Source organism: Geospiza fortis, unplaced genomic scaffold, assembly GCF_000277835.1.
Source record: "Geospiza fortis unplaced genomic scaffold, GeoFor_1.0 scaffold64, whole genome shotgun sequence".
NCBI classification, from domain to species: Eukaryota; Metazoa; Chordata; class Aves; order Passeriformes; family Thraupidae; genus Geospiza; species Geospiza fortis.
The window spans coordinates 773,002-784,308 of record NW_005054461.1 but is presented as its reverse complement, the minus strand read 5'-3'; the positions used below and the strand labels follow the sequence as shown (position 1 = coordinate 784,308).

The 11,307-nt window shown below is 39.1% G+C and overlaps 1 protein-coding gene across 2 annotated transcripts in view; it reads left to right on the top strand.

Annotated features, from left to right (window-relative positions):
- Positions 1 to 49: 49 nt before the first annotated feature.
- Positions 50 to 11,307, top strand: part of MTRR (5-methyltetrahydrofolate-homocysteine methyltransferase reductase) — a 28,105-nt gene continuing 16,847 nt past the window's right edge. Inside the window, exons 1-4 of one of the 2 annotated variants that reach the window (XM_031062766.1) lie at positions 50 to 907; positions 3,744 to 3,905; positions 8,041 to 8,194; positions 11,184 to 11,301. In XM_031062766.1, coding sequence (XP_030918626.1) covers positions 3,762 to 3,905; positions 8,041 to 8,194; positions 11,184 to 11,301 — 416 coding nt within the window. In that variant the 5' untranslated portion in view covers positions 50 to 907; positions 3,744 to 3,761. The remainder of the gene's footprint in view (positions 908 to 3,743; positions 3,906 to 8,040; positions 8,195 to 11,183; positions 11,302 to 11,307) is intronic. The other variant, XM_005427925.2, reaches the window with a different exon arrangement.

Below are 11,307 nucleotides of genomic sequence, written 5' to 3'. Positions count from 1 at the left end.
GGGCGGAGCGGGTGGGCGGGGCGGAGGGTTTGTATTTCGCTTTTATGTTTGTCTTGGCCCTAGAATGCTTCTGGGCAAGTCGCAAGCTGTTGAAAAAGTGGCTTGGGAATGGCTTCGTGGCTCAAGGCACGGTGCCACAACCTGGATTAAAGCCACAGAGGGGTGCGTGAAGCTCTTCTGGTTGCTGACAGAAAGAAGACGTTAAGTTTCAGAAGGGTGAAGCTCCTGCGTGTGTGCAGTTCAGGTTGAGTGAGGATCTAAGGAGTTTATCCATCTACTGATGACATAGTTAGCAGTGTGCGCACTGAAGTTTCTTGCTTTTTTTTCCCGGGTCGTGGCCGCGCAGTTCATATGTGACAGAGCAGCTCGGTGACGTGCGCGGTCTGGCCTTGCCGTGCAGCTGCGGTGCTGCTGGGGCAGCACGTGTGGTTGGTTCAGCGGCGTTCCTGCATGGATTCTTCTACACTCTGTTGCCTTAGGGAGCTGCTGGACTCACTGCTAATCTTCCGTGGACTGTTAGCTCCCTGACTTTTCCAAGTATAGGATCAGGAGAGCTGTAGTTTGGAATTTCATCCTTAGTTTCCTGTTAAGCCCTGGTGTGATCCAGCAAATCTCAGGTTGTGTTACCAGCTTAAACATTATATTTTGAAGTGTGTCTACCAGCATGAAAACCTGTTAAAGCCTGCTAGTGTGGTAGTACTATTAAAGTTACAGGGATTCTTCAGAAAGCTCGATAGCTCATGAATTACCTTTTTTCCCCGTATTTATTCCAGTTGAACTTGTATCATGTAAGTGGAAGTGGCGTTGCATCTTTGAAGACTGTATAGAGCAGCAAAATAAGAGCAGTGTGAGCAGCATGCTCATCTGAGAGCAAGTGTGTTCCTGGTTTATGGTTGTTCATCTGCAGGTAGGCATGACTGATTTTTCTCTCTTTGAGCAACATCACTTGGCAGTCTGTGCACAAAGATCTTATGGTTTATGACAGAGAGAAGACGTGTTCACAGGGTGAAACTCTTCAACTTGTGCAGTTTAGATCAAATAATGATCAAAGGAATTTATTGGTCTATTGTTGACATAATTAACTTAACTTAGCCAGTTAATCGAATTATATATATATAGAATTAATAGCAACAATGCAACACATATAATACTAGGCACCTGGAAAATGTTATTAAATGCCATAAATATTTAAACAGTTTTCTGAATCTTAATTCCAAGGAATTGTCTAATTGTGTTCTCTCCCATTGCCACAAGGATGCATTCACACTGTTGCATACACATGCAGTACCCTGTCTCAGGAGGTCTTGGGTGTGCATCTCCAGCATCATCGGCTCTTCTGGCTGTGTGGGTTCTCTTGTTTCCACATGCTGTCTGTGAGAGGTGCAGTTGCTCCATATTTTATGTCTCCATGTAATCTACTGGTTCATTCACCAGTGGAAAAAACCTCTCTCCAAGTTCACATATATGCACCAAAAATGTGTGTGGCTGCTTTTTGCACCCTCTATTCCATACTAGCTGGAATAGAAAGCTGACAATGTCTTACAGGAATCCAGGCTGCTCTGCCTGACCTAGGCAGAGGTCATAGCACTGTTAAGGCCACATCTGACCATGTCAACCACATTTGGTTGCTATTCCTTCTGTTGCCCTCTCCATTCCGCCTGCTGTTGCAAATTTTTGGGCTCCTCAAACATTAACAGCTTCCCAAGCTGAATCTTGTTCTAACAAACTTGTTGGTAATGCCTGGGCTATAATGTTGGCAGCTTACTCCTCAGATTTTCTTGTATAGAAGGTTTCTGTGCTATGGTGTGATCTTTGTGGGATCTGATTTTCTTCCTTTCTGAGGCATGAGGAAGAGTGTAGTAATCAAGCGCTGCTTTGTCTTTTTTCGTTTTGTTCATTTGTGGTTGGGTGATGCCACCTGCTGACAAGAGAGTTAGGTGAAAACACAGCACATGACCAGGATGAATCTGTATTATTACAGGATCTGATGGTATTTAAACTGTATTTATGGTATTTCATATGAATCATCATAATTAGCACATTTTTTTCTTTTGGAAAAGCAAGGTGAAAATCATTTTGAGGATTGTTTTGTTTTATGCACCTTCTGTGCACACATGCACATAAAACCAGTTATGTAAATGAATTTATTTAAAGGTGGCTGTTAAGGTAATTACTTATAATTTTAGGTAATATATGTAATTAATTTAAAATGAAAACTAAAATGGGAAACATAGTAGAAGAAAATGCAGTGAAAACCTCAACATTTTCTAGTAATTATATTTTTCATGAAATTCACGTATGATACAGGCATTTTTAAGAACCTATCACTTAGTTTTGCTACTTCTGATGTATAATTATGCTTTTAAAAAAATCCTGTAGGCAAAACCTTCTGCAGTACTGTAGGGAGAAATATCCTACTATATCTATGGAGTACAGATTTCTTATACAATTGAACTATGTTTTCCCCTGAGAGAAAGAGAAAAAAGAGATATCTCAAATTATGTAGCCACAGGTTTCCATAACTGAGTGTGTCTGGCTAGGACACTGATTTCTTTCTGTAGTTGAAACTTTGTGTAGCCAATAGGTGAAGTGCAGCAAACTGGGCCCAGGCATGGGAGAGGTACCTCAGATTGGGAACTGAAAATTTCTCAGTACTAATTCTAGGTATTTGAGTTCTACTGCACCTCCTTGGCAATGACAAAATAATTTGCAATATCCACTCTAAAGACATTCTGCTTCTATCTCTTATTTACTGCTGCCTGAAGTTAAATCTGTGGTGTTCTCTGTGTCAAAATAATGGAAGAAAACTTCTTGCATTCAGATTTTCATGGGACAGGTGAATGGATAAGGATATGCATTTCATTCATCCTGCTGCTTGCGAGGGACTTGGTGACACCACGACAGATTTCTCTAAGATTGTTTCTTACTCTTAGGAGAATAAAACTCCAAAGAGTCAATTCTGTAGTTCACAGAATCACAGAATAGTCTGCATTGGAAGGGATCCAGAAGTACCATCAAGTCCAACTCCTCCAAAGTGAATGGCCAGTATGGGGATCAAAAGCAACACCTTGGTGTTATTAGCACTGTGTTCTGAACAACTGAGCTAACCTCAGGGTCAGGTTGCACTTGTGTAAGAAGCTCCCTTTTAAAATACAAGATTGAAGTCAGTGTTTGTGCTCCAAAATACATAGTGGACAATAAAGTGTAAAGTCATTGCAGCAACAATTACTGATTTCAGAAAAGAAGAAACTGAGAATTTAATATTTTTTCATCAGGCTTTGTAGTTTGACTTCACCAGGTCTATGTTTTGTTTTGTTTTCAAAGACAACTCAGAAAAGTGAACAAAGCAGTCACTAAATTGAAATGGAAAATATATAATAATATAATAAAAATAGTATATATTTAATTTTAAAAGTTTTCATGTTATATTGTTTACAAACTAAATTGATATCAGAGATATTGTTGATATCAGAGATATCAACAATATTCTTGATATCAGAGTTATTGTTACATTACTGGAGCATCGAGGCAGTACAGCACATAGGGCCAACACCACACATCCTTTGCAACCTGATCTACAAAGCTTGCTTGTGAGAAATGGCTTCACTTCAGAGCAGATGACTCATTTCTAAGTTAAACACTGATGCTGCTATCTTTATTTCTTTTTAATCTCATAAGCAAAGTTAAATCTTGCTTTTCTGCTTACATAAAATTCACTTTTTTAATTCTTTTTTCCCCTGCAGTTTCTCTAAAAAAATAGAATGTGCTGTGAGTCAAAAAGGAGGTTTTTGCTCCTCTATGCAACACAAAAGGGGCAGGCAAAAGCCATAGCTGAGGAAATATGGCAGCAAGCAGGTGCCCATGGACTTGAAGCTGATATGCACTGTATAAGTGAAATGGATAAGGTGAGATACTCCATGCTGTTTTGAAAAATATGTATTGAAGCACTGAATTCTTCCTTACATGCTAGAGTGGTGGCTCTGGATGTCACAAAGGCTAGCAGATGCACCCACCTGAAAAACACCATCTAGTGTCAAATTCTTGTTCTTTGTGAATCAGTAATTTCAACCAATACTCACAGTTGCTTAATAGCCTTCTGCTAAAGATGCATCTTGTGATTTTTCTTATTAGGACTGTAAATTAATATGTCTTTATCTCTCTTCTAACAATGATTCAGTGACTTCTTGAAAACTTTTTATGTATGTAGTAGTGAATCAATTCTGTATTTACAGGTCAGGTCTGCAGTTACTAGAAATTATGCTTTTTCTTCTTGGTTTTTCTGGGTTTTGTTTGTTGGTTTGTTTTTGTGAGGTTTTTTGTTTGTTTGGTTGGGTTTTTTTTCTTTTGTTGCATTGATATTCTGTGTTTTGTTAACTATGGGCTCCAGCATGTCCCGGAGCTTTTGTGGGTCTTCTTGTGTTGCTTAGCATATGCACTCATTTCAGTTCCCACAGGACTCACTTCAAGTTATGTTCTAGAACAAAATAAAATGCTTGGCTGGGACAAGGAAGTGGCTTTTTATTACTTGCTGTTTTCCAAGAGTAAAAATGTGAAAACTTAGTTCTGTAACTGAAAGCATTATGGACTGTAATTTCCTTCACAAAGTACTCTCAACTGTATGCCCTCAAACAAAAACATATAAAAACAAACAATCAAAGCTTGATAGCCTGGTATTTCATATGAGATGAGGAGAATATAACATCTAAAAGAATTTTTTTCATGCACTTGAAAATGTGAGATATTTTGAATGAATGTGCACTAAGTATGTGGCTGAGTGTTAGAAAGAGACTTTTATGCAGCCAGCAGGGAATGTGAAGATTCTCCTTATATTCTTGCATTTAATTTCTTCTGCATTTGACAGGTTTGGAAATTAGTTTCAGCAAAGTGATAGAACATTTCGAGCTCTGTTACTGGCCTGCCACTTAAATAAATGTATTTCGCCAAATTTGGCAAGACAATTCAGAACTGCAAATTAATTATGAATTGAGAATCTGAGAATTGGGCACTGAGGAAAAAAGTAACTTCTTCAGCTTTGTAAATCTTGTCACAGATAAGCTTCTGGTATTTTTCCCTACTTGCCAGTTAGAAAGTCTGTCTTTATGTAGCTTTTGGGTATTTTCAGACCTTGGAAGGTCTGTGGATGGAGTAGGTGGTTACAGAGCCAGTAATAGTAATTCTTGCCATTAGCAATAGTAATTCTTGACATTCAAAAGTGAATGGTCAAATACTGCTCAGGTCTCAGGAACACTGGCTCTTTCCAAGTAGTGTCTCTCACCTACAGTCCCAGGGGTGAGATAATGTCATAAATCTTTGGTTGATTATGGTGATTACATTTTATGAAGACTGAAATGAAGTGGAAGTGAGGAGCAGTAAAAAATGGAGGCTAAATGGAGATCATCTTGGGTCACAGTGTGTGTAGTCAGCCTTGGATGAATTATCTGAATAATGACATTTGTCATGATATTATGTATGTCATGTACTATTCTGAATGAGACAAACCTGGCTGCTTTGAGCCCATCCTCTTCTTTCAGCAACCATGCACAGCTTGAGCAGACTGCTCACTGCTCTTGTGTGGCATTGCTGTCCTCAGCTGAGGAGAATGTTTGAAGGAAAGAGAAAGAGTGAGACAAACCTGAAATAGAAAGGATGTAGGAGGAAGTGGAAGGTGGAGTAAAAAACTTTGTGGTTGTGTTAGGTTCTTGCTGGTCTGGTAATGTAACAAACCTCACAGTAATTGACACAAATTGTTGCAGAACCTATATCACCAAATGTTTAGTTTTCAAAAGGTGTCCAAGCTTGCAGATGAAAATCTGCAGTGGAGTAAGCAAGAACGTAGTGAGCTAATTATGCTTCTGTTCTAATACACCACTTCATACTTCCTGAGCTTGTATCTTTTTTGTTTTTTTAATGGAGCTCATTTTAATGTATATTCTCATGTGATACCAGTAGAATCTTACTTTCTTTACTTCAAGAATTTGTTTTTTCTTTGTAAATGTGGTAGTCACCTGTGGCAATGCACTGCAGAAGCTGTGGGTCTGTGTTATCAAAATCAGCTATGGAAGTTTTGAAAATCTGAGTCCTTATTGCAACAGGACCCCGAAGGCCTTTTTTTGTACAACTTAGAGTTCAGTTTGAAAGTTTCAGGAATTTGTGAGTACTTGGAATTTGCCTGAACTTGTAAAAGACAAAAGCTGTGTTTGGAACATTCCTGGGCCACAACTCATTGAAGTCTGGCAAAGTGCCCTGGGAATATCCTTACATGTTTACTCTGTTTACTGTGCTTCTCTAGGCTTCTGCTGTAGGCCACTTTCAGAGGCAAGACATGTAGTAATTTAAGTTTACCATGCAGCTGCTTTCAGCTTCTTCAGGAAAGTTTGGGAAACATTGCCAAAAGCAAAACTGCTTTAGTCTGTTTCTGTGTGTTCCTAGCCTTTTTGGGTTGTAGGTGTCAGGTAATTTTTTTTACGTGGCTTGACAAGGAGATAAAGTTTGAGTGATTTATTGAGGGAGATGTTTAGAACATAACTCCTCAAAATCCGAAGTTTTGAATTGCAGTCTTGAAACTGCTCTGAGTGAAACACAGCACCTCTTGCAATCTTTCTATTTTCTCATAGTCCTGTTATTTTTATTAAACTTAGAGTGCTGGGAGATGATTTAAACTATGACCCACAGGGAGCAGTAGAAGGAGCTTAGGTTATTATGGCAAAAAGGAGGCTAAGGAATGCTCTAATAGTAGCCTATGTGAGCCAAACTGGACAACAGGAGGCCAAATCCATTGGGTGCTGCCTGATAAACTCAGATTTGACACTGGTGGAGAAGTTCTGCATGGAAGAAGCTGCCCAGAAAAGGGAAATCTCTATCCTTAGAAGTTTACAAAATTCAGCCAGTTATAGCTGACTGAGTACAGCGCTGTTTGTTAGTCATACTTGGGGCATGGGTGGGACTAGGTGGTCTCCAGAGGTCACTCCCAAGCACTGGACTCGAGCTGTATGTCACAGAGGTCACTACCCACAGGCCATAGGGGTGACCTGACTGATAGCACATTGTGAGAGCCATTTGTGCGGGTGACCTGACTGATAGCACATTGGTACAGTGCTGCAGCCTGCTAAAGATGGGATAGTCAAAGATTCTGAGGGCTTTTTAATGAGAAGTTATTAATGGTTGCATGAGATGTGAATTTATGGAGCTGACACACGGTAGTCCCTACTACAGACAGTTCTTTCAAGCTGGTATAATGGGAGAAGCCCCATGAAACTCTGGGAAATGTGGGAGACGAATATTAGCAAAGGAGAGACAAGTGAATTGGAGGAAGGGTGAATGGGCCAAAATTAAACAGAGTGTAGAGCGTGGTGTCTGATTATCATTCTTCAGAGTTACCTTAGTTCTCCCAAAAGGACTGGGGGTTTTTTGTGAGGTGTGATCATCTCCAAGGTCTTTTCCAACCTAGCTAATTCTGTGATACTGTGATTCTGTAACATGGAAATTATCAGACTATATATTATACTTATGGGACTTAGAAATGATCCCTTCAGTTTGTATGGCCACACCTCACTTATCTGTGTGAAATCATGAGGATTATGGCTGTGTGACTGTGATTACATATACAAAAATACTTTTTCCACTTGACAAATAAAATACTGTAAGGACTGTGTATTTAAGCTGTCTGAGTGCAGCTGTGAATTATTCTTCATGTATGTAGCTCAAAATGCTGCCCTTGGACATCTGTATATGGGATCTTAGGATATTTCAGGTTGGAAGAAGCTTTATGATGTCATTTTGCAGCAAGGTCAATTGAGGTCAAAGCAGATTCTTCAGGGCTTTATCAAATGTGGTCTTGAAAACTCCAAATATGATCGTAAGTTGCATCCCCAATATTGCTTGTAATAACTTGAAAGACTTCCTGTGGCTTAATATAGGTAAAATATGATGAAATGGTTTTTGTGTACACTTGGGAAGAAGAAAGGTCAGAGATAGAGTATCTAAGGCCACAGTTATGTATCAAATGGCACCTTGTAACTTAACTTGTTCTATTGCTTGTAGTACAACCTGGAAACAGAAAAGGATCCTGTAGTTATTGTTATTTCCACTACTGGGACAGGAGAGCCACCAGACACTGCCCGCAAGTTTGTGAAGAAAATTCAAGACAAGACCTTGCCTCCTGACCATTTTGCACATCTCCAGTATGGATTGCTAGGTGACTTAGTATTTTCTATATTATTGCAGAACTTGTCTGTCAGTGAATAATTTTTATATTTCTTTTATTTCTGAATAACTGCTTTCGGCTTTTTTAAGTGCTTATAAAACATTTATTTTTATAAACAGCAGTTTTGTGTAATGTCTTCTATGAGCAATAAAGGAAAAACATCACAAAAATTATCTGAATGTAAGCTACCAATGTAATTTTTACAGCTTAATTTTCTCTCTGCATAAAAACTATATGATATAAGCTATCTATAGCTGTTTGAAGTTTAAATTTCATGTCAAGTCTCTACAGAGATTAGTAAATTAGATTAGTTTACTTGGCTGTGTGAGTCATTGGGCATTTTTCTCTACAGAGGGAAAGGCATTATAAAATGTTCTTAAAAGTAAAAACCTTAAATCTTCCCATCCCTTTAAATTTGCAATACTTTAGTTTTGAATGTTGTACTCATCAAGAGAATGAAGGTACCTTTGGCTTAAAGATGGATAAGCAAAATACAGATTTGGCAAATGCAGGATGTATCTTGAGCTGATTGTAAGCTTAGTTTGTTCAGTTTTCAAATTTCATTCATAAACAAACTCCAGAAATGTCTATTTAAACCTAGGTTATTTTTACCTGACAAGTTTAATTTGATAGATGGGAGTAAGAAAACTTCTAACTTTCTAATAAGGAAGGGATCCATTAGAAGGAAATTTCTCTTGGATATATAATGTGGAAGTCTGAATGAAATGCATCCTAATCATGTAGCATTTTGAGAAGCTGTTATGCTATTGCCTAGTTACACATAGCAGTTTGTGAAATGGGCAGGTTTTTCACAGCTGACTGCATACATAGGTGTATGTGTAAAGATAAGTATTGTATTAACCCTGATTTTTTTTATGGCAGGAATTATTATGGTGTCTAAACTACAATGGGATTGAAGTTTAACAAGTTACCAGTCTTAAAATACATTCATGGTGTCCATCTAAATTGGTCCAATTAAATGTTTGCTCTAAGTACTGTACTTGAGAGAAAGCAAAAGTCCTCTTAAAAGGAAAAAAAAAATAGAAAGAAAAGGCTGTTAAAAGGTGAAGGAGGAGAGGGGAATGTTCCATTATGAGTTGGCATCATGGTTTAACCACAGCCAGAAACCAAGCCCCACCCAGGTGCTCTCTCCCTTTCCCCAAGCCCTCTGTGGATGGAAGAGTGAGTAGGAAGGGTAAAAGTGATTAAACTCGTGGGTTGAGATAATGACAGTTTAATAGGGAAGGCAAAACCCATGAACACAATTAAAGCAAAACGAGGAATTTATTCACCCTTCCCCATGGGCAGGCAGGTGTTTCAGCCGTCTCCAGCAAAGCAGAGCTCCATCACATGTAGAAGTGATTTGGGAAAATAAATGCCATCACTGCATATGTGCTCTCCTTGCCTCTTCTTTGTCCAGCTTCATGTGCTGAGCATGATGCCATGTGGCGTGGGATGTCCCTTTGGTCATTCTGAGGTATCAACACTGTTTCCAGCACAAATCCAAAATACAGCCCCATAGCAGCTGTGATGAGGAAAACTAGCACTATTCCAGCCAAAACCAGCACAAGTGGAAATAATCAAGATCTAGTGCTTTGAAATTTCACACAAGGAAGGGTCAGGCTGTGAAAAATTATGATAGCAATAGTGAACTAGTGGTGTGGATTACTTAGAGAATTTGTGAAGATAGACCTAAAACCAGTGGTCTTTAGGATTGCTGGGCAAGCATCTCTAAAGGATGATTGATCATTTTTGTGGGGTGGGTCAGTGATTTGGTTGACCTCTTAAAATCTTGGATCTTCCATGGGCATAACCTCCTGAGTGCACTGACTGTTCAACTGGTAACAAGGAGCATCTTCATCTAAAACAGCTTCCCAGCAGTTAAGAAGCAGAAAACCCAGTGCAGGTGAAACAAGATCTGCAAAGAAATCTTTGATTCCTGCAGAGGAATGTGCTGGACTGTTGTCCCCCATGCAGATGTTTCAACTTTCTTCTTATTTAAAATCACTGCTATGTTTGATCCTTTCTTTCCCCTCAAGTTTCTAATACTTTTTAATTTCTTTTAATACTGTCTCATGTTGTTGACATTATTAACAACTTAATCCTGAAAGATCATTTATTTTGGTAATTCACACGTAGTTTATCAGTTTTCTGTTCCTAATATTTTTCCTGTTAGAGGAATTTTGTATATTTTAAAAGCCTCAAACTAAAGCAGTATTCTTCTGACATGTGAAATATTGAAAGCAAAGTGTTTTCAGAGTATTTCTCTGTCTTACATTTGGGAAGGAGGGAGACAGTTTTTCAGCCCTATTTTGGGACAAACACAATTTTGTTTGAAATTCGTATACGTGTATGTATATTTCAATGTAGCCTCTGAAAAATGCACTTACATATGCAAGTGTTTAAGTATATCTAGATACCACAATTATATTTATCATGGAATCATAGAAGGCCTTTGTTGGATGGGCCTTTAAGATCATCCAGTTCCAACCCCTGCTGTGGGCAGGGACACTGGATTGCTCAAAGTCCCATCCAACATCACCTTGAACACTTCCAGGGATGAGATATCCACAACATCTTTGGGCAACCTGTGCCAGTGCCTCACCACCTTCACAATAAAGAATTTGTTTCTAACATCCAATCTAAACCTACTCTCAGTTTGAAGCCATTCCTTCTTGTCCTGTCACCACATGTCGTTGTAAAAATCCCCCATATCTTTCTTGCAGGCTCCCTTCAGGTACGGGAAGGCCCAATTAGGTCGCTCCAAAGCCTTCTCTTTTCAAGGCTGAACAAACCCAATTATGTCAGCCTTTCCTCCTAGGAGCAGCGCTCCATCCCTCTAATCATCTTGGTGCTCTCTTGTGGACTTGCTCCAACATACCTGATTCTTCTGTTTGCCTGCAAGAAAAGTCTGTCCTGACTTTGTGTAGCCTGGGAGGCGGCCTGGTTGACAGGATTCCTCTTTCCTTGAATTTGCTAGGTCTGGGAGATTCAGAGTACATGTTCTTCTGTAATGGCGGAAGGACAGTAGACCGACGACTTCAAGAACTTGGTGCCCAGCACTTCTATGACACAGGATTAGCAGATGACTGTGTAGGGTAAGA